The sequence below is a fragment of the Cetorhinus maximus genome, chromosome 31 (assembly GCF_964194155.1).
Source record: "Cetorhinus maximus chromosome 31, sCetMax3.hap1.1, whole genome shotgun sequence".
Lineage (NCBI taxonomy): Eukaryota > Metazoa > Chordata > Chondrichthyes > Lamniformes > Cetorhinidae > Cetorhinus > Cetorhinus maximus.
This window is the reverse complement of record NC_135909.1, coordinates 2,042,673-2,066,266: the sequence shown is the minus strand read 5'-3', so window position 1 is coordinate 2,066,266 and position 23,594 is coordinate 2,042,673. Positions and strand designations below refer to the sequence as shown.

Genomic DNA, 23,594 nt, shown 5'->3' with positions numbered 1-23,594 from the left:
TCCTCAGAGAGGAGCAGGGAAGGAAGTGGAAATCTGGAGATCCCTCCCCCGAAATTCTGTTGTGGCCGCAGCCCAATGGGAAATTTCCAAAGTGAGATTAACAGATATTTATTGGCAAGAAAATATTAACGGCCACAAAACCAAGACGCTGAATTGGGTGGTGGAGGTGGGGGGGACGGTAAGAAAGCGAATTGAGCCATGATTGAATTGTGAGAGAGGCTCGAAGGGCTGAATGGCCTCCTCCTGTTCCCCTATTGCATTTTGCTGTTGCTGGGATTTGGGGGTTCGGAACATGGAAAGTAGGAGCAGGCCTAAGGTCATTCGAGCCTTCGAGCCTGGGTTTGTTGGGGAGTGGTTAATGGAGCCTCAAAGCTACATTTTCCCTTTCAGTGACTGTCTTTTCCCTGGACAGTGTCTGTGATGTCAACAGGGCAGGAGACCCCCATCCTCAACCAACTGATGGTAATGGGGTTCCCTCGGTTTTGGTGGGGGGGGGTTAACTCTGCCAGGATACGCGCCCTGCTGATTACTAGTCTGTGACTACCGCCCCGCCCCCACCCCCCCACCGATGCCCAGCCCCCACCTCACCCACCCCCAGGCTGAGAGAGCGCATGTAACTGGATGACAAATGGGCTGTGATGCAACCCACGGTCAAATAGCTCATCACGGATCCCGTCAACACGAAAGTATTTTAATTCGGGGTGGGTGAAGGTTCTGGGTGTGGGTGGGACACGCTAGGGTTCCGGGAAGGTACAACGGGTGGGATGGTACCCTGGGTGAGGGAGGGATTTGGGGCGGAGGAGTCGGGCGCTATGGGTGAGGGGAGGAACTGGAGTTGGGGAGATGCTCTATGTGCCATTTTGTACCAGTTTGTTCCTGTTTGATTGTGGCTTTTCTCTTCACTTTGCAGAGTACACACCAGGACTGGAGTTAATCAATGGCCATACTGACAGTGAGGATTAACCTGGGTCCCTCTCACAGCGGAGACCACCCTGTGACCTATCTCATCGGGAGGATTAACCAATGGTCTCACTCACTGTGAGGATTAACCCTGGTTGCTCTCTCACCATTGACAATTAACTGTGATCTCAATAACCGATTGGATATTCTCTGTACCAATTGTCTGTGCAATAAACATAAGATGCATTCACTGCACGATCACCTCCCGGTGTTAGAGCCCAGGATGCAGGTTGATACTCGCAGTGCCAGTACTGAGGAAGCACCACACTGTTGGAGGGTGAGTACTGAGGGAGTGCCGCACTGTTGGAGGGTCAGTACTGAGGGAGTGCCGCACTGTCAGAGGTGTCAGTACTGAGGGAGTGCCGCACTGTCGGAGGGTGAGTACTGAGGAAGTGCCGCACTGTCTGAAGGTGAGTATTGAGGGAGTGCCACACTGTCAGAGGGTGAGTACTAAGGGAATGCCATACTGTTGGAGGGTCAGTACTGAGGGAGCACCGCACTGTCGGAGGGTCAGTGCTGAGGGAGCGCCGCACAGTCAGAGGGTGAGTACTGAGGGAGTGCTACACTGTCAGAGGGTCAGTACTGAGGGAGTGCCGCACTGTCGGAGGGTCAGTACTGAGGGAGTGCCGCACTGTCGGAGGGTCAGTGCTGAGGGAGTGCCGCACTGTCGCAGGGTCAGTACTAAGGGAGCGCCGCACTGTCGCAGGGTCAGTACTGAGGGAGTGCTGCACTGTCAGAGGGTCAGTACTGAGGGAGAGCTGCACTGTCGAAGGGTCAGTGCTGAGGGAGCGCTGCACTGTCGGAGGGTCAGTACTGAGGGAGCGCCACACTGTCGCAGGGTCAGTACTAAGGGAGTGCCGCACTGTCGCAGGGTCAGTGCTGAGGGAGTGCCGCACTGTCGCAGGGTCAGTACTAAGGGAGTGCCGCACTGTCGGAGGGTCAGTGCTGAGGGAGTGCCGCACTGTCGCAGGGTCAGTACTAAGGGAGCGCCGCACTGTCGCAGGGTCAGTACTAAGGGAGTGCCGCACTGTCAGAGGGTCAGTGCTGAGGGAGTGCCGCACTGTCGCAGGGTCAGTACTGAGGGAGTGCCGCACTGTCAGAATGTTGCTTTTCGGTTGAGAATCACTGCCTTCCCTCTCAGGTGAATATAAGACACCACAGCATCGTTTTGAAAAGGGCAATGGTTGTTCTCCCTGGTGTCCTGGGCTCACATTTACCCATCAACAAACAACAAACTCATTGTGTTTTTCTTTTCCTGGGATCTTGCTGTGAACACAATAAGCGGCGTTTTGATGTGAAGTGTGCTGGATAATGTGTGGGTAAATTGCAGTTCCTGCCAAGTGCAATGCCTTGTTTTCCCCAGTAGGTGGCACTTGCAGCCAACCTCAGGAAAAATCCAATGGCAATCCTTTCTCCTGGTTTAAAGACAGGAACGAGATCAAGGTCAGATAGAGTCGTGTTTCTGTAACACCTTTCGCAACCTCAGCATGTCTGAAAGCACTTCAGAGACGATGAAGTATTCTTGAAGTGAAGTCACTGTCGGAATTGCGACAGCCAGTTTGCGCATAGCAAGCTCCCATCAACAGTAATGTGATAATGAGCAGATGGATAATCTGTTTTCGTGATGTGGGTTGAGGGATAAATATTGACCCAGGGAAAACACTCCAGCTTTTCTTCCTGTGTTGGGCATCAGATCCTTTAAGTTGTAGGACAGTCATATCTCATTCCAAGAGAAGGCACCTCCGACAATGCAGCACTGCCTCAGTCCTGCATTGTAGTATGGGTTTGGACCATCTGAGCCCCTCGATTAGATTCCAGTCTGTAACTCACTCCCGGGTATCTGTTATTCTATATATAAACCACCCCGAACCCCTCGATTAGATTCCAGTCTGTAACTCACTCCAGGGTATCTGTTATTCTATATATAAACCACCCCGACCCCTCGATTAGATTCCAGTCTGTAACTCACTCCAGGGTATCTGTTATTCTATATATAAACCACCCCGAACCCCTCGATTAGATTCCAGTCTGTAACTCACTCCCGGGTATCTGTTATTCTATATATAAACCACCCCGAACCCCTCGATTAGATTCCAGTCTGTAACTCACTCCAGGGTATCTGTTATTCTATATATAAACCACCCCGAACCCCTCGATTAGATTCCAGTCTGTAACTCACTCCCGGGTATCTGTTATTCTATATATAAACCACCCCGAACCCCTCGATTAGATTCCAGTCTGTAACTCACTCCAGGGTATCTGTTATTCTATATATAAACCACCCCGAACCCCTCGATTAGATTCCAGTCTGTAACTCACTCCAGGGTATCTGTTATTCTATATATAAACCACCCCGAACCCCTCGATTAGATTCCAGTCTGTAACTCACTCCCAGGCATCTGTTATTCTATATATAAAACACCCCGAACCCCTCGATTAGATTGCAGTCTGTAACTCACTCCCGGGTATCTGTTATTCTATATATAAACCACCCTGAACCCCTCGATTAGATTCCAGTCTGTAACTCACTCCCAGATATCTGTTATTCTATATATAAACCCCCCGAACCCCTCTATTAGATCCCAGCCTGTAATTCATTCACAGGAATCCATTATTTAATATATATAAACATCCCACTGGAGCCCTTGATTAAATCCCAGTCTGTAACACACTCCTGAGTATCTCTTATTCTATATATAAAACATCCCGTCTCCCCACACCAAATCCTTGGATTGGATTTTAGCCTGTAACTCATTTGCAGGTATCCATTATTCTGTATATAAACCATCCAGAGTGTAAAAGTCTTTGCTGATTTAGTTCCGTGCTGTCAGGACAGCCATTGTGACTCCAACTTGATTCAGGACCCTGTGTTAGGGAGGGGTAGGACTTCCAGGGTTCCTGTTACTGATAGGTTTCCAGTGAGTCTCCCATTTGTTGCTGGAAGACGTCAATGTACCTGACTGTATGTAGGGATCTTGATGCACCCTTGGTTGAATAGCAGCTACAGCTTGTCGTGGGCTCACATGGGTGAGGTGGTAGAAGCACCTGTGGAGCCTGTGCCCCAGCAAGAGACACCAAACCCCAAGCTTGGTGTCTGCCCTGGAATCCAAATGAGCAGCCAAGTCAATTACAAACTCAAGCCTCAGAGTCACGGTGCTTGCAAATGAAATAAGCAGTGAGGCAGCTAAGAAAGGGCAAGACCATGGGTGGGAAGTTTTTTAGACTTGAGATGCTAGCGATGGCTCTACTGCGGTAGTGAAAGCTAACAGGAGAGTAAACAGGGAAATTTTGAGGTGTAAATTGATTCAGTTGGTGATAGAGCAATGGCAGCTTCTCTTCCCACAATCCCTCACGGCCAGGAAAGGCCTCTATCAGTGACACGGGCCGCGCTGCGCTCTGGGAGAATCCTCCGCTCCACCACCCGCTTGACCCGCAGCTACTTTTTAAAAGAAAATATTATTATATATCTCATCATCGGGTCAGACTTTAAATTCCCTCTCGAATCTGAAGAGTAGCTTCTTTATTCGCCTTCCGGTTTAAAATAAACGAGAGGCGGTGACGGTGACGTCACACAAATATGGCGGCCGCCCTCGGTCGGAGTTCGACAATGAGCGGCAGCCGGGCCGCGGGTGGGCAAGAGGTGACTCTTGGAGGACCAGAGGGAGAGGAGGGCCTGAGGAGACTTAGTGCGGCCCCTAGCGGACAGGAGGGGAAACAGCAGCAGACACAAAGTCTCTCTTCCCAAAGGCTAGTTCAGTTGTTAGAGGCACTGGGAAGCTCTCCAAATATGAACTTCAGCTTCTAAATTCACCAGCAACAAGAGCAGTTTCACTCCCATTCCCGGTCTGTATTCCACCTTTTTCCACATCAGCTGCGGTGTGAGATCCTTTGCATCTTTATATATTAAAATGAAACATAATAATATGTCAAACTGAATATTTGCTTTGGGGTCAGCCACTAGTCAACCTATCAATTGTACTTCCACCCTGAGTTATGGTGATATATTTGCATTATCTATTTCCAGAATAAAACCCACAAAGGTTTTCATCTTTAGTTGTAGGATTATTTGTTTACCGTCCTCCCTGGTTGACTGGGGTGAGATTGACATTATAAAGCAGCAACACCTTTCACATTTGCAGTAAATGAACAGATGAATTAGGAGCAGGAGTAGGCCATTCGGCCCCTCTAGCCTGCTCCGCCATTCAATAAGATGATCGATGGTCTGATTGTAGCCTCAACTCTGCATCCCCTCCCTACCCCCGATAACCTTTGACTCCCTTGTTAGTCAAGAATTTATCTACACCTGCCTTAAAAATATTCATTGACCCGGCCTCCACTGCTCTCCGGGGAAGAGAGTTCCAAAGACTCGTGACCCTCTGAGAGAAAAAATGTCTCCTCCTCGCCGTCTTAAATGGGAGACCCCTTATTTTTAAACTGTGTCTCCTAGTTCTAGTCTCTCCTGCAAGGGCAAACATCCTTTCAGCATCCACCCTGTCAAGTCCCCTCAGGATCTTATATGTTTCAATGAGATCACCTCTCATTCTTCTAAACTCCAAAGGACACAGGCCCAGCCTGTCCAACCTTTCCTCATAAAATAATCCCTCCCCACCCCACCCTGCACCATTCCAGTTATCAGTCGGGTAAACCGTCTCTGAACTGCTTCTAATGTAATTCTATTGCTTCTTAAATAAGGAGACCAAAACTGTACACAGTACTCTAAATGGAACAGAATTTCTTTAACCACCTGTGTAACTGGTTCTGTGCTGCCTGGATGAGTGCAACTCCAGCAACACTCAAGAAGCTCAACACCATCCAGAACAAAGCAGCCCATTTGAATGGCACCCCATCCTCCACTTTCAACATTCACTCCCTCCACCGCTGACGCACAGTAGCAGCAGTGTGTGTACCATCTACAGGATGCACTGCAGCAACTCAACAAGGCTCCTTAGACAGCACCTTACAAACCCGTGACCTCTACCATCTAGAAGGACAAAGGCAGCAGACACATGGGAACACCACCACCTGCAAGTTCCCCTCCAAGCCACTCACCATTCTGACTTGGAAATATATCAGCTGTTCCTTCACTGTCACTGGGTCAAAATCCTGGAACTCCCTCCCTAACAGCACTGTGGGTGTACCTACACAGGGACTGCAGCAGTTCAAGAAGGCAGCTCACCACCACCTTCTCAAGGGGTAATTAGGGATGGGCAATAAAAATGTTGGCCTTGCCTGTGACACCCACGGCCCAAGAAAGAATAAATAAAAACAGTTTAGTTAGAAGTGTTTCTATCAGAGGGGCTATAGGCCTCAGGGGCCAGGCAGGCAAGAAAGGTTTGATTAAATATTATAACTTGAGGGATAGAGTGTGGATTTCCTTTGGTTTGTTGTGTGAACCTGGTTCGAATAAGCTGCCACCCCCTCAGTTCTCTCCTCTTGACTCTCACCGGGGTATCATTCTCGAGTGTTCTGGTCGCACTCTCAGTTGGAGTGTGAGTGGGCTATTCGACCAAGGGAAGCATCACAATCCAGCTCCAGCTCCTCGTGACCCGCGGGTCTATGCATTATCCGACGGAGCAGTGATTGGAAGCGTAAACCCTGGTTGGCAGCTGCTTCCCACCCACCCCGCCATTGAACCAAAGGGGAACTGAGCCTTACCCCCAGGCCAGCTTGAGCTGCATTAGAAGCAGGAGGAGGCCATTCAGCCCTTCGATCCTGTTCTGCCGGACATCTAAATCGCGGCGGATGTGTACGTCGTTGCCAGTTTCTCGCCTTTTTGTCCTAATTCGCTGTCAGCTTTCACCGGACAAGAAAAGCCAACCAGTCTCAGGCTTTCAATTGGCCCCCTTCGATGGGCTGAATGGCCTACTCTTGCACCTACCCTCCTGTGCTCGCCCAGCATCCACAGTCTTTTGAGGGGAGAGAGAGAGAGAATACCAAATCTCCTTCACCGTTTGAGTGAAAAAAGTGCTGATTTCACCCCAGTCGGCCTAAGCTCTGATTTTAAGATGAATTTTCCCACTGCCCTGGAACCCCATCCTGGACGAAATTCTCCGTATTGAGCCCCTGGTGAACTGCCTTGGTGAGATCGCACCCCTCAACCTGCTGGACTCGCCAGGAGGGGGCTAATGGCAGCTCGAGTTAGAATCCCCGCTAGCGTCCCTCCCGATGCACGGCCTCGCTGAGGTACGTGTCTCTACGTGTGTGCCGATCCTTTGTTGAATAGTCCCGGCCCTTTACTGCGTGGGCCAGTCGCTGCTTGGCGTGGTTCCTGTCTCTGTCACTCAACTTCCTCAGAGGGGGGTTAAGTGTAACTGCCATCAGTTGCAGGTTGTAAAGATCTCCCCCCCCCACCTCAACCCCACCTCTCCACCTCCCCCGCCCCTTTTAATTTTCAGCCGTTGCCCATGCAGGTCAGTGTGAGGGGCATGTTGAATGCCTCCCCCACCCCCACCCACCCCCGGCCTCCTCCCAGCTGGATGAATGTACAGTCAGGTTCCTGATTGACTGTAACTCAGCAGGTCATTCCCCATCTCCAGACTTGCCCTGAGCTATGCAGGGAGTTTGCAGCTGTATGTTAATGAGCACAGACAGGACCCTACATGCAACCGGGCAACTTGCAGGCAATCCCACCACACGCACACCCTCTCTCTTTCAGTATCTCTCTTTCACTGTCTCGTTCCCTCTCTCTCATTCATCCTCCTTTCGCTCTCTTTCTCACTCTCTCTTTCAACTTCACGCTCATTTTTACAGCCTGTGTTCCTCCTGCTTTTCTCTCTCGCCCCTCTCTGTAACTGTCTCTCTGTACCTCTTTCTCACTCTGTTTTTCTCTCTCTCTCTCTCCCTCCTCACCCCCGCAAACACCTTTTACAATCTCTTTCATTCTTTCTCTCGCCTCTCTTCATGTCTTTCCCACCTTCCCCCTCATCTGCCTGGCTCTCTCTCCTTCTCTCACTGTCCATCTCTCTCTCTCTCTCTGCCTCTCATTTCTCTCCTTGGTCTCTCTCTCTCTGCCTCTCACTTCTCTCCTTGGTCTCTCTCTCTCTGCCTCTCACTTCCCTCCTTGGTCTCTCTCTCTCTGCCTCTCACTTCTCTCCTTGGTCTCTCTCTCTCTGCCTCTCACTTCCCTCCTTGGTCTCTCTCTCTCTGCCTCTCATTTCTCTCCTTGGTCTCTCTCTCTCTGCCTCTCACTTCTCTCCTTGGTCTCTCTCTCTCTGCCTCTCACTTCCCTCCTTGGTCTCTCTCTCTCTGCCTCTCACTTCTCTCCTTGGTCTCTCTCTCTCTGCCTGCCCAATAGCGATTCGCACCATAGCACACAGGGCACGGGCTGAAACTGGCCCAGGTCCACACTGGTGCATGCCTGATGCTCCTTACCTCTAACAATGAATCTTTCAATAAATCCCTTTAATAGAAGTCACCCTGTGTTGGTAATCTGTGTAGTGGAGGGTGTTGGGGGGGTGAGCGCGATGTGGTTACATCATCGATTTGTTGGTTAAGTAATGTAGAAAGGGGAGGGGTGAATTGATGAGAAATTTCCGTTATCAATACCAGGATGTTCAAACTCTACCTCCTCCCCTCCCCTCTCCTCACTCTCCACTTGTCTCTCCTCCTCTCCTCTCACCTCTTCTCTCCTCACCACTCTCTTCCCCCATTCCCCCTTCCCCTCTCCTCCTCTCCTCTCCCCTTCCTCACCCACCGGCCAGCCTATCCAACCCTCAGTTCAGGAACTGAGGCCAATTAGTTTGCATCAGGGTTAGGGTTCGTGTTAGGGTTAGGGGTTAGGGAGTTAGGGTTAGGGAGTAGGGTTAGGGTTAAGGTTATGTTTTAGGGTTAGTGTTAGGGTTAGGGGGTAGGTTTTAGGGTTAGGTTTTAGGGTTAGGGGTTAGGCTTTAGGGTTAGTGTTAGAGTTGGGTTAGGGTTAGGGTTAGGGGTTAGGTTTTAGTGTTAGAGTTAGGGTTAATGTTAGGGTTTTAGGGTTAGGGTTAGGGGTTAGGGTTTAGGTTTTAGGATTGGTGTTAGGGTTAGGGTTTAGGTTTTAGGGTTAGGGTTTAGGTTTTAGGATTGGTGTTAGGCTGTTAGGGTTAGGGTTTAGGTTTTAGGCTTAGGGTTTAGGTTTTAGGGTCAGGGTTAGTGTTAGGGTTTAGGTTTTAGGGTTAGGGTTAGTGTTAGGGTTTAGGTTTTTGGGTTAGAGTTAGGCTGTTATGGTTAGGCTTAGTGTTAGTGGTGTCCTGGAGGTTGTTAATCCATCTTTGACTTCCCAGTCACCGAGTAGATGACATATTTTTCCACTCTGGTTCCTTTTTGAGTGTCCAAATGTGAGCAATCCACTCAGCGGCTCAGAATCTCACACGCTTGGTGCCAGGCTGACGCTCAAGTATCTCCGGTGGAATAGAACCCCACTGTGATGCTTTCCCTGGTCGAACATCCGGCACACACACCATCGAGACTCAGCAGTGGCCACTTGGGAATGGTGTCAGGGGTCAGCCAGAGCTCTGCGCCCCCTGTGAGAGATGGCAAATTCAGGACAGGAAGGGAGCCAACGGAGAAGAGTTTTGACATTCGGCTGATGGGGGCTCCATGTTAGCACAGACTCTTGTGTCCACCTGAAAATGGGTTGGCGCCAGCCTGCACTTCATGTGAGCCAGGCTGACCTGTCTCTGGGTCAGCTGTGGCTTTAGCCTGGGCAGCGCACTCTCTCTTGCCCCTCGAAGTCAGAAAATGGTGGGTCAGGAGCCTGAGCGCGTGATGTAGGCTGACATATCTCCGGCCCCAGTACCAAGGGAGTGCTGAACTCTCGGGGGTAGATGGAGACGATTCATCAAAGCGCTGGGGAGCTTCCAGCAGCACACTGGATCTAATACTTAACCCCCAACCAACATCAATAAAACAGGGCACTGTCTGTGGGATCTTACTGTGCACAGATTGGCTGCCACATCTCCTGAACTCTAACAGTGGCAACACTATTTTTTTTATATTCATTCACTCATGAGATGTGGGCGTCGCTGGCTGGGCCCAGCATTTATTGCCCATCCCTAATTGCACCTTGAGAAGGTGGTGGTAAGCTGCCTTCTTGAACTGCTGCAGTCTGTGTGGTGTAGGTACACCCACAGTGCTGTTAGGCAGGGAGTTCCAGGCGTTCCAGATGATTTAGTATGACTTCAAGAAAAGTACTTCATTAGCTGTAAAGCATTTTGGGCCAACCTCAGGTTCTGAAAGGTGCTGTGGATTAACCCTAATTCTTAACACGGCCCTAACCCTAATCGTAACCTTAACCCCTAACTCAAGCCTAAACCCTAAACAAACCCTAAACCCTAACCCAATCCTAGCCCCTAACCCAACCCTAACTCCTAACCCAACCCTAATCCTAACCCCTAACCCAATCCTACCCCTAACCCAACCCTAACCCCTAATCTAACCCAACCCTAACCCCAACCCAACACTAACCCCAACCCAACCCTAACTCCTGACTATAACCCAACCTTAACTCCTAACCATAACCCAACCCTAACTCCTAACCATAACCCAACCCTAACCCCAACCCAACCCTAACTCCTAACTATAACCCAACCTTAACTCTTAACCATAACCCAACCCTAACCCCTAATCCCAACCCGAGCCTTAACCCCCTAATCCTAAACCTAACCCTTACCCAACCTCAGCTTCTGAAAGGCTCTCTGAAATCTAAGCCCTTTTTTTCAAAACACACCCTAATTGAATTCATTTTCCATCCCCCTGAAAGCAGGAGGGTAAAAATAAAAGAGAAAAGAGGGAGTGAGAGAGGCAGGGAGAGAGAAAGAGAGAGAGCAAGGAGAGTCAGAAAGAGAGAGGGACAGAGAGAGAGGGAGAGGAAGAGACAGAGAGAGTGTGAGGAGAGGCGGCGAGAGAAAGAGAGGGAAAGGCAAAGAGAGAGATAGAGACAGAGAGAGAGAGGAAGAGACAGAGAGACAGTGAGGAGAGGTGGCGAGAGAGAGAGGGAGAGGCAGAGAGAGAGAGGCAGAGAGAGAGGGAGAGGCAGAGAGAGAGAGAGAGGCAGAGAGAGAGGGAGAGGCAGAGAGGGAGACACAGAGACAGGGGGAGAGACAGAGAGAGAGGGAGAGGCAGAGAGAGAGGGAGAAGCAGAGAGGGAGACACAGAGACAGGGGGAGAGACAGAGAGAGAGAGAGAGAGAGGCAGAGAGGGAGACACAGACAGGGTGAGAGACAGAGAGAGAGAGAGAGGCAGAGAGGGAGACACAGACAGGGTGAGAGACAGAGAGAGAGAGAGAGGCAGAGAGAGAGAGACAGAGAGAGGGAGGGAGAGAGAGGGAGATTGGCCGGGGTTGCACATTCATTACTGATTGATCTGTTCTTTCTGTAATGCAGCATGGGTTAATAAGATGTGCAGCTTTATGGTAATGCCAGAGGGCTCGGAATGGATGCGTGTCTGTTGGGCTCTTGTCCACACGAGCCAGTCCCTGGGGGTGGGGGAGGGAAGGGTTGGGTGGGTGGGGAGGGGTGGGGGGTACAGAGCAGACTGTCGTACAGCCTCCAGCCAGATGCAAATTGGCCAGAACACACAGGCGGACTGAAAGAGGTCGTGTGCCACGCAGACTCTGCATTGTGTGTGTGTGTATGTGTGCGGCATCAAAACAGCTCTCCATTTAATCATCTCTCCTTAAGACCTGGCAAAGTGAGGGGCTTGTCAACACTTCCAATCGACCCGGCCCTCATGTTCGAGGCTGTTGAGCTGTTTCAATGGGCTGCAGATCTTCCCCCCAGTAACCCCGACTCCACTGTATCTTGATGACAAATTAAACCCACATCAATTAAATTCATTTTACTGCCAGCCCTTTCCTTTTTATTTCCCTTCACCCTCCACTCCACCCTGACTTGTGTCGAACCATTTGACAGAATATTTTACACTTTGTTGGTGGAGTTGGGGGGGGGATCGTCTTTGGAGGATCTTGCTATGCACTGAATGAAAGAAAGGTTTGCATTTCGATGGTCCATCTCACCACCCCAGGACATGGCAAAGCTCTTTGCCACCATGTGAAGCAGTTTTTATTTATGCCGCGGTGCTGATGGTTGCAATGCAAGCAGCCAACCCAGGCCCAGCAAACTCCCGTGGCAGTGAGCTAATGGCCAGATAATCTGTTCTTTGGCTGAGGGATAAATATTGGCCCCAGGATACTGGGGAGAACTCTCCCCCCACCGTCTCCTACTCCTCTTCCAGTAGTGGCTGTGGGATCACCCATTGCATATGAGAACACAGGCGGGGGTGTAGGCTTAACGTCTGATGGTGCGGCGCTCCCTCAGTACTGACCCTCCGACAGTGCGGTTCTCCCTCAGTACTGACTCTCAGACAGTGCGGCACTCCCTCAGCACTGACCCTCCGACAGTGCGGCGCTCCCTCAGTACTGACCCTCCGACAGTGCGGCGCTCCCTCAGTCCTGACCCTCCGACAGTGCAGCGCTCCCTCAGCACTGACCCTCCGACAGTGCGGTGCTCCCTCAGTACTGACTCTCCAACAGTGCAGCGCTCCCTCAGTTCTGACCCTCCGACAGTGCAGCGCTCCCTCAGTACTGACCCTCCGACAGTGCGGCGCTCCCTCAGTACTGACCCTCCGACCATGCGGTGCTCCCTCAGTGCTGACCCTCAGACAGTGCGGCTCTCCCTCAGTACTGACCCTCCAACAGTACAGCACTCCCTCAGTACTGACCGTCCAACAGTACAGCACTCCCTCAGTACTGACCCTCAGACAGTACAGCACTCCCTCAGTACTGACCCTCCGACAGTGCGGCACTCCCTCAGTACTGACCCTCCGACAGTGCGGTGCTCCCTCAGCACTGGCACCAGGAGTGTTGGCTTGGATCATTTGTTCATGTCTCTGGGGTGGGGCTTGAATCTACGACCTTCTAACTGAGAAAGGGAGAGGGGGAGATAAATTAAGATGATGCGTTTTCAATAATTATTTATTTCATTTGTGAATTAAAGTTCAGTCTTTATTATACACTATTACAAACATTCTTTGTCACTGTATGGACTGTCTGGCGCTAGTCTTGTAAATGCTGTACATTGCTGTATAGATTGGCACATGGGTGGTACATGGTTAAACATGGCAGCGGGGAGGGCTCTCACAACTGATTTAGTGATGTGCTGTCACGCCCAGATTGAGATGCGAGTCTCCTGTAGTTAACAGTGAATTAGGACACAGTCCCACGTCAGAACACTTCTTCACTAATGCCCGCCCAATGTGTCAGCCGTGGCTTTGAGGGAGCACTCTCTCTTTCTCTCTCTCTTTTTCTCTCTCTTTCTCTCTCTCTCTCTCTTGACCTGTGGATTCACAAGGACAGGGTTTCTGGGCCGACTTCAGGGATTTGAGCACACAATGCGGGACTGGCACTCTCGGTGTCAGCACTGAGGGAGTGCTGCACTGTCCGAGGCACCGCCTATGGATGAGATGTTGAAACTGAGGCCTCACCTGCCCTTTCAGGGGAATGCAAAAGATTCCACTATTGCAAGAAGAGCAGGAAACCCTCGCTAGTGTCTTGAGATAATATTTACCCCTCAACCACCATCGGGAAGGAAGAAAACAGGATTGGTGCTTGGCCGATCTGGTGGTGCACAGGTGGCTGCTGGGATTTCGATGTTACCACAGTGAACACACTTCAAAATCATCGGCTGTAAAAGATTTGGGGACTTTCTGAGGTGAGGTCCTCTCAGTACAAACATTTTTATCACACCTAGAACATTCTGGAAGCCTATAGATTCACGCGCGATTACAGAAGAGAAAATGGCTTCAAGGCCGACTGTTGGGTTCAGAAGTTGTTTATATTCTTTCATGACAAGTGGGCAATAAATGCAGGTCTTGACAATGATGCCCAGGCCGCACAAAAGAATGATGATAAAAGGATAAGCAACATTGGCTGGGCCCAGCATTTATTGCCCATCCCTAATTGCCCCTTGAGAAGTTGGGGGTGAGCCACCTACTTGAGCCGCTGCAGTCCTTGTGGTGTAGGTACACCCACAGTGCAGTTAGGGAGGGAGTTCCAGGATTTTGACCCAGCGACGGTGAAGGAACGGCCGATATATTTCCAAGCCAGGATGGTGTGCTGCCACAGAGCGTCTCACTCAACCAACTAGCACAGCTCGCAATCTCGGAGCCTTCGATGGGATGAGGGAAACTGGGCTAGTCAGGGGGGCATGGTGATGGATTAGAAAGATGTGTGGGTGAACAGCCATGGGAAGGGCCTTAAAGGGAGCTCAGCTTGAAGGTTAGGAGGGTGGTGGGCGCTGTGTCAATGTTCCCGAGGCTTCGAATGCAGGGTGAGGTAACTAGTGACCTGGGGTTTGAGCATTCACTGGGACTCAGTGAGCCTCTTCCTGATCTTTGCCAATTCTTAAAATAAAGGGTCAAACAGGGAAAACAAACGAAATGACTGATTATTAATTATTTGACACATATTTCAATGTATTTATAAACTTTAATTGTACATTAATGTAGAGTTTTTTAAATTGCCTTTAAAAATCCACCCGAACTATTTTCTGATCTTTATTCTCGAATTTTAACAATATTTGTCATTTCTCCATGTTTTCCCCTCTCTCTCTCTCTGTCTCTCTCACTCTCTCTGTCAGTCTCTCTACCTCCTTCTTACCTTTTTCTCTGTCCTCTTCCTCAAATGCTGTCTCCCACACTCTCTCTATTTCTGCACGTCTCTCTTCTGTCACTCATTTTCTACCTCTTCATCTTCGGATATATCCATCTCTCTCTCTCTCGTGCTTTCTGTCCCAGGTCTTTCCTCTCTCTCTCTCTCTCTCTCTCGGTATATGTCAGTCTCTGCCTCTCTCTTTCTGCATCTCCCTTTCTGTCCTCTCTCACTTTCACTCTATCAGTTTCTCCCTCTCTGTCTCTCTCTCACTCTCAGTCTCTCTCTATCCTCTCTCTCTCACTGTCAGTCTCTCTGTCAGTCTCATTCTTGTCTCTCTCTCTCTGTCAGCCTCTCTCTCTCACTCCGTCAGTCTCTCTCACTCTCTCCCTGTCTCCCTTACTCTCTCTGTCAGGCTCTTTTTCTCTTTCCCTCTCCCTCTTTCCTTTCTCTCAATCTATATGTATCCCCATCTCTCTTTTCTCTCTAACTCTGTCAGTCTCTCTCTCTCACACTCTCAATCTCTGTCTCTCTGTCAGATTTTTTCTCTCCCTCACTCTGTCAGTCTCTCTCTCTCTCTCTCTCTCACACACACCCTGTCAGTCTCTCTCTGTCTCTCTCACTCTGTCAGTCTCTCTCTCAATCTCAGTTTCTCTCTGTCTCTTTCGTTTCAGTCACTCTCTCTCACTCTGTCAGTCTCTCTCTCTCTGTTTCTCTCTCTCTGCCTCTTTTGTTTCAGTCACTCTCTCTTTCTCTCACTCTGTCAGTCTCTCTCTCTCTGTTTCTCTCTCTCTGCCTCTTTTATTTCAGTCACTCTCTCTCTCTCTCTCTCTCTCCCGCTCTTGGCTTTGTGTGAATCAGACAGCCTGGGGTCTAAGTCTGATCTGTTGCAAACAATAGACCCAGCAGAGTTGGATCAGGCGCGTTTGGAGATGTTAAGAGACCTCTCTCTATCTCGCCACCCCCCCCATCCCCTCCCCCAGGACGAGGCCCCTTCTCTCTCTCTATCTTTCTTTCCCTGCCTCTATTGAACTCGGACAAAGGCCCGGCACGTGTGCTATGAATGGGATCAAGACAAAAGGGGCAGGCCGGACGTGTGGCACCCTCATAGTCATTTGCATAATGAGGAGCAAACACGCGTCAGAACAGGTACATCTGGCGTCTCCTGGGAGACTTGTCAGTCTCTCTTGGATCAGATTACCCCCTTTGTCTGATTGGCTCGTCATCCCAAGCCATCTGCTTGAGATGGACCAGACAATGGGATTGTGCAGCCTTTAAATAGCCCGAGCTGTGCTGCGATTGAACAGTTCCAAGTGAGGAAGATCGCTGCTCGTAGCTCAGGCGCCTGTCCCTCTCCCTGCCACATCCAGGACCAGAGCAGGGCGCTCGCTCGCAGGCTGCTGGGCTTTGATTTTGCCAGTTGTCACAACGCGCTCGGCAGAGAGTTTCCAGGGCCCACCATGCCCCGAGGGTTCCTGGTGAAGAGGACCAAGAGAGCTGCCCCGGTCTCCTACAGAGTACGCTGCGCCGAAGAGGAATGGGGCGTCCCGGAAGCAGTGCCCTCCCCGTGGGCGCAGGGAGGGGCCCCCCTGCACCACGCCGCCTCTTCCGCTGGCATCAGGCCCGCCGGCTGCGGGGTGCCCAGCTCCCCCTGCACCCCGGCCCGCAGCCCCAATAGGCCGGTCAACTCCAGCTCGCCGGTGCTGGCCGAGTCCTTCCCCAGCCCCTCCTCCCTGGCCTCGTCGCTGGCGGGGGCGGCCTTCGGGGCGTCGGTGTCGGACGAGGAGGCGAGGATGGGCTCCAACTGCGCGGCCATCCAGGCGGTCAAGAGGCAGCCGCCCCCGGCCAAAGCCAAAGCCCAGGGCAAGAGGCCCAGGGCGGAGAGGAAGACCTACCGGGACGAGGTGACCACTTCGCCGGTCCTGGGTCTGAGGATCACCAGAGAGCTGAGCGACTATCAGCAGCAGCCCAAGGCGGCGGGTGACCAGCCCCTGGGCGAGTTCATCTGCCAGCTGTGCAAGGAGGAGTACGTCGACGCCCTCTCGCTGGCGCAACACCAGTGCTCCCGCATCATCCGGGTGGAATATCGCTGCTCCGTGTGCGACAAGGTCTTCAGCTGCCCGGCCAACCTGGCCTCTCACTGCCGCTGGCACAAGCCCCGGAACCAGGGAGCCCTCCAAGGGCCGGAGGCCGGGAGAGACAACGGGGGCGGCAAGGGCAGGGGCAAAGCCGAGGGCCAGCCCCGGGACAGCCGCAACCCCTCGCCCCAGCCCTGTGAGTACCCGGGCCCGGAGGAGGACCTGTTCGACTGCCCGCTCTGCGGTAAGAAATTCCGGAGGCAAGCCTACCTCAGGAAGCACATGGCCACTCACCGACCCCCCGTGCTGTTGCCCGGCAGCCAGCGGTTCCTCGGCCGGCCCGCGAGCTCGCTGGAGGGAGCGGGCCTCAGCTCCTTCGCCCGCCCTCCGTCAGGACTGCAGCTCCCCTGCACGGGGCTAGGCCCCATCCTCAGACACCCTCCGCCTCCTGCTTGCCCCTAAAGCGGGAAGGGTCAATGGCACGTGTCACCCCCCTCGGAGAACAGAGAGAGAGAGAGAACGGCCGCGAAGCTCGGAAATGAAGTAAAACCTGTCCGAACTGGTCTTGTATACCTTGAAACAGAACTCCAGCATTACTGGGGACAGTGTGACTGATTTTTAACTGGGGTTTGGACAGTTTGAACTGGGTTTTTTACTCCTTGCAAACCAGAATGTGTCGCTCCAACTTTCCACGGCAGTGATGTGAAATGCGGACAGACATCTAAACACAGACTCTGAACCCCATCGCAGTCCTGACCTTATTTATTTTGTGTGCGTGTGTGTGTGTGTGTGAATGAAATGATAAAAGCAACATGATTAAAACTGTCACGTGACAGAGAAGAGAGCGGAAAGGTTCACCAGCTCAGTATTTTCTTTTTAATCACGACATGGTTTGAGACGACTATAAATTATATAATTTATTTATATTTTGCCCCTTTTCTCGGTTGATTTTATATACAATAGAATGCTTTCTCGTGCAAGATCTCCTTGCAAACTGTTTCGAGACGTGCTTTTGTACTGAGGTGGGAGGCGATGGAAAGATCCGTTTTTGTACAGCTGAATTTTTGTATTTTTTCAATGACTTTCATCTTGAAGAAAAAAAAAATAATTATATTCTCTTACGGAGACGAAGGAGCGTCTGTCGCCCATGACAGCTTTCGTTCCAGTGTTGTTACTTTTCTCTCAGATATTTTAAATAAAAACGTTAAAGACTTCAACTCGCCTCCTGTCACACTTCCTCGTCAGTGGGGGGATACCTGGGGAAATGCGGGTCGCGCTGAGGTAGGTTAGGGGGGCCCCAGAAGAAGGCCATTCAGCCCCTCTCACCAGGTCCGGCTTTTACCTTTTAATGCTTACCGATCAAAGATGTATCCATCTCCAGCTTGAACCGGCCCTCAGCCACCACAGCCCTGGGAGTGAACGGCATGTCACTTATTTTAAAATGATTCCTCCCTCCCCCACCACCGCCAGAGGAGATAGCTTTTCTACGTCCATCTTCTTAGCATTTTTCAATACCGTTGGCGGTAGCCTCTTCCGAACTTCTCCCACCCTTTGTGTGGAGAAGTGTCGCTCTCTCTCCTGAAAGGTCTGGCTCCAATAGATTCTGCCCCCTCGTTCTAGACTCCCCGACCATCAGGAATAGTTTCTTTCTCTCCATCCCTATCTGCCCCCCCTTAATATCTTGAAAACTTCAATCAAAGCGCCCTCTAAGTTCGAGGAATAAAGCCCAGCTTGTGTCATTTGATTGATCTGGAACATATCCCCGCTCTGAAACACAAGGGAACTCTAGCCCAAGTGTATACAACCTGTATGACTTAACCCTTTGAGCTCTGATATCATTCTGGTAAATCTGTGCTCTAATACCAATGGGATAATGTGTCAGGAAGGGAACGCAGCTCCTGCTGATGGAGTCTAACAAGGCTCCGTCCAGCTGCATTTCTTCCCTTTTGATCCCAGGGTTAAGGTCACAATTCCATTCACGTTTCGGATTGCTTCTTGTACCTGTCCATTCGCTGGTAGTGATTTGCATACTGGAGCCAGCACCTCTCGTTCCCAATCGGAGTGTTTGCCTGTTACACCCTCATAGTTTTTCTACTATACTTTGTACAAGTTTGTTCTCCTTTCAGTTGTGGATGGGCCAATTTAAAATCTTGAGACTCTTTCCTAACTCACCCCCCTCCAACACACACACACACACACACGCACAGACACGCCCACACACACAGACGCACACACAGACACATGCACACAGACACAGGCACACAGACACACACACACAGGCATGCACACATGCACAGACACGCCCACACACACAGGCACATGCACACAGCCACACACACAGACACGCACACGCAGACACACACACACAGACACACATACAGACACAGGCACACACACAAACCATTTATATCGCCATTGCTTAATTACTGCAGGGTCCAAATCTGGATCCCTCTCCCCAACAGCACTGTGGACCCATCTTCACCATACACACTGCAGCAGTTCAAGAAGGCAGCTCACAACCACCTTCTCTAGGATGGGCAATAAATACCGGCCTCATCAGTGATGCCTGTGAACGAATTAAGAAGAAAGGCCCTGGATGACCTGGGATGGTTTGCTGAGGGGTGGGGTGGGGAGGAGGAGTGGGGGACTGGGGTGGATGATGGGGGAAGGGTGGGTGAGAAGGGAAGTGCTGGGTGGGGGGTGGTGAGGGGGGGGAACAGTGAATGGGGGAAGGAGGAGGCAGCGATGGATGAAGGGGTAGTGGTGGTGAGGGGGGGAGCAGTGGTCGAAGGGGGAGTGTTGGGTGAGGGAGGGAGTGGTGGCGAGGGGGGGAGTGGTGGTGGGGGGTGGGAGTGGTGGCGAGGGGGGGAGTGGTGGCGAGGGGGGGAGTGGCAGTGGGAGAGGGAGTGGTGGCGAGGTGGGGAGTAGTGGCGAGGGGGGGAGTGGTGGTGGGGGGGGTGGTGGGTGAGGGAAGGATGGGGAGTGGTGGGTGAATGGGGGAGAGGTGACTGGGGAAGGGAGGGGGTAGCGTTAGGTGGGGGGGGGAGTGATTTTTAAGGGGGAGAGTGGTGGGTGAGGGAGGGGGAAGCTGTGAGTGAGGGGGGAGCGGTGAGTGGAGTGAGGGGGGAGCGGTGGGTGAAGGGAGGGGGGAGTGGTGGGTGGAGTGAGGGGGGAGAGGTGGGTGGAGTGAGGAGGGAGCGGTGGGTGGAGTGAGGAGGGAGAGGTGGGTGGAGTAGGGGGGTGGTGGGTGGAGTGAGGGGGTAGCGGTGGGTGGAGTGAGGGGGGAGCGGTGGGTGGAGTGAGGGGGAGAGGTGGGTGGAGTGAGGGGGGGTGGTGGGTGGAGTGAGGGGGTAGCGGTGGGTGGAGTGAGGGGGGAGCGGTGGGTGGAGTGAAGGGGAGAGGTGGGTGGAGTGAGGGGTGGTGGTGGGTGGAGTGAGGGGGTAGCGGTAGGTGGAATGAGGGGGGAGCGGTGGGTGGAGTGAGGGGGGAGTGGTGGGTGGAGTGAGGGGGGAGCGGTGGGTGGAGTGAGGGGGGAGTGGTGGGTGGAGTGAGGGGGGAGTGGTGGGTGGAGTGAGGGGGGGGAGTCAGTGGGTGGAGTGAGTGGGGGGATTACGGGCTTTAGTCACTCAAGCACCGTGTGGAATACACCAAGAAACACCCGAAATGCAATTCGCAAAACCAGCAAGAGCTAACAACTTCAAATAGCTTTAACAGGTAGCTGTATTAACAGGATACCCCTTTAACAGATAGCTGTATTAACAGGATACCCCTTTAACAGGTAGCTGTATTAACAGGATATCCCTTTAACAGGTAGCTGTATTAACTGGAGGCCCCTTTAACAGGTAGCTGTATTAACTGGAGACCCCTTTAACAGGTAGCTGTATTAACAGGATATCCCTTTAACAGGTAGCTGTATTAACTGGAGGCCCCTTTAACAGGTAGCTGTATTAACTGGAGACCCCTTTAACAGGTAGCTGTATTAACAGGATACCCCTTTAACAGATAGCTGTATTAACAGGATGCCCCTTTAACAGATAGCTGTATTAACAGGATACCCCTTTAACAGATAGCTGTATTAACAGGAGACCCCTTTAACAGGTTGCTGTATTAACAGGAGACCCCTTTAACAGGTAGCTGTATTAACATGAGACCCCTTTAACAGATAGCTGTATTAACATGAGACCCCTTTAACAGATAGCTGTATTAACAGGAGACCCCTTTAACAGATAGCTGTATTAACAGGATATCCCTTTAACAGGTAGCTGTATTAACTGGAGGCCCCTTTAACAGGTAGCTGTATTAACTGGAGACCCCTTTAACAGGTAGCTGTATTAACAGGATACCCCTTTAACAGATAGCTGTATTAACAGGATGCCCCTTTAACAGATAGCTGTATTAACAGGATACCCCTTTAACAGATAGCTGTATTAACAGGAGACCCCTTTAACAGGTTGCTGTATTAACAGGAGACCCCTTTAACAGGTAGCTGTATTAACATGAGACCCCTTTAACAGATAGCTGTATTAACATGAGACCCCTTTAACAGATAGCTGTATTAACAGGAGACCCCTTTAACAGATAGCTGTATTAACAGGATATCCCTTTAACAGGTAGCTGTATTAACTGGAGGCCCCTTTAACAGGTAGCTGTATTAACTGGAGACCCCTTTAACAGGTAGCTGTATTAACAGGATACCCCTTTAACAGATAGCTGTATTAACAGGATGCCCCTTTAACAGATAGCTGTATTAACAGGATACCCCTTTAACAGATAGCTGTATTAACAGGAGACCCCTTTAACAGGTTGCTGTATTAACAGGAGACCCCTTTAACAGGTAGCTGTATTAACATGAGACCCCTTTAACAGATAGCTGTATTAACATGAGACCCCTTTAACAGATAGCTGTATTAACAGGAGACCCCTTTAACAGATAGCTGTATTAACAGGAGACCCCTTTAACAGATAGCTGTATTAACAAGAGACCCCTTTAACAGATAGATGTATTAACATGAGACCCCTTTAACAGGTAGCTGTATTAACATGAGACCCCTTTAACAGATAGCTGTATTAACAGGATGCCCCTTTAACAGATAGCTGTATTAACAGGATACCCCTTTAACAGATAGCTGTATTAACAGGATACCCCTTTAACAGGTTGCTGTATTAACAGGAGACCCCTTTAACAGGTAGCTGTATTAACAGGAGGCCCCTTTAACAGGTAGCTGTATTAACTGGAGGCCCCTTTAACAGATAGCTGTATTAACAGGGATACCCCTTTAACAGATAACTGTATTAACAGGAGACCCCTTTAACAGGTAGCTGTATTAACTGGAGGCCCCTTTAACAGGTAGCTGTATTAACAGGATACCCCTTTAACAGATAGCTGTATTAACAGGAGACCCCTTTAACAGGTAGCTGTATTAACAGGATACCCCTTTAACAGATAGCTGTATTAACAGGTGACCCTTTTTAACAGATAGCTGTATTAACAGGATACCCCTTTAACAGGTAGCTGTATTAACTGGAGGCCCCTTTAACAGGTAGCTGTATTAACAGGTGACCCCTTTTAACAGATAGCTATCCAAGCTCCCAACATGTGGCTGGGATCAAGCTCAGCTGTGGTGCCGCCCCTGCAGTCAAATAATCTGGCAGTGTTCACCGGTCCTGAGGCTCTTGTCTCCTTGGGGTGAGGGAGTGGAGAGGAGCCATGGAAACATATCCTGGGTGAGACTCAGGGATTTAAAAAGGGTTTGGAAATTTGAGGGAGAGGAGTCGTTTAGGCCACACTGAGTGTTTAAGCCAACAGGCTAGGGCTCTTTTCGCTAGAAGAGCCAAAACAGAGCGACGAATGGGGGTCCAGACTCAGGGTAATAAATATAAAATAGTCACTACAAAATCCAATCAGAATAAACGCAATCAGATCTGCGAGCTAACTCCATCGAACTGATGTTGCCCAATATTCCTTTGGTTAACAAAACTTTATCAACCTCAGATTTAGCAACAGCTGTCTTTGGCGGTATAAACTCTTCTAAACATTTACCACCCTTTTTATATCTGATTTCACTCCAGACAGGTTTGGCTCCGATTTTTACACTCTGTCCCCTCGTCCTAGACCCCCTAACCAGTGAGAATAGTTTCTCTCTCTCTCCCTACCCTATCCGTTCCCCTTTATATCTGGAAAGCTTCACTCAAATCAGCCGCTGACCTTCTAAATTCTGGGGATAAATTCTGGCTTGTGTCATTTTCTTTTCTTGTAGAGGTAGGGGTGGGAGGAGGCTCATGTGGATCATAAACGCCAGCGTACATCAGAGGGGCCGAATGGCCTGTTTCTGTGCTGTAGATTCTGTGTAAATAGTCACTATTCAGTCAACGATGAGTTAACACCGTGCCGGTCCCTGTTACTGAACCCTGGGATTTCCTACAGGTGTATTGCCATGCCAACAGGTGTGACAAGGCTGTGAGACTCCCCTGCAATGAGCAGCTGTGAGTCTCGTATTTAGGCTGCGAGGGCGGTTTGGCAGGAGGGATAGTCAAAAACCTGTGCCACTGGGCGACAGTGCCAATGAGGCAGCTTTCTAGTTCCCCCATTGGCATCCCGTGTCATTGTGAAACATGCAGAGACAGTAAAGATAGCACCTGCTAACTGCCTGTGCCAAGTCTGTGCAAAACGCCCCCCCAGGCAAAGTACACAGCGGGTAAGAAGGGAATAATACACTACTGTCTGGTACTGGACGGCTCATATTTCATTCCACATTGCCCACTGACGTTGAGGACTGAGATGTTTGACGGGGGTGGTGGGGGCAAAGGTGTGGTGTTCGAGGGGTCTGCCCAGACCCGAACCCCTTGTAACTGTCTTGACTATCGCTCCACTGGGTTCATCGTTAACACAGCGTGTAAAACATTTCACACCAGCTCCTTCACAAGGCTTGGTGCCG

At 50.8% G+C, this 23,594-nt stretch overlaps 1 protein-coding gene across 1 annotated transcript; it reads left to right on the top strand.

The window, feature by feature from the left end:
• The first annotated feature begins 16,041 nt into the window (after positions 1-16,041).
• Positions 16,042-17,121, top strand: LOC144670249 (insulinoma-associated protein 1b-like). The gene has a single exon (XM_078532736.1). The coding sequence runs from the start codon at positions 16,042-16,044 to the stop codon at positions 17,119-17,121; it is 1,080 nt and encodes a 359-aa protein (XP_078388862.1).
• The last annotated feature ends 6,473 nt before the right edge of the window (positions 17,122-23,594 follow it).

Bases quoted from the DNA above. Each gene is read 5' to 3' on its own strand.
- LOC144670249 (XM_078532736.1), top strand. From the start codon at position 16,042: ATGCCCCGAGGGTTCCTGGTGAAGAGGACCAAGAGAGCTGCCCCGGTC.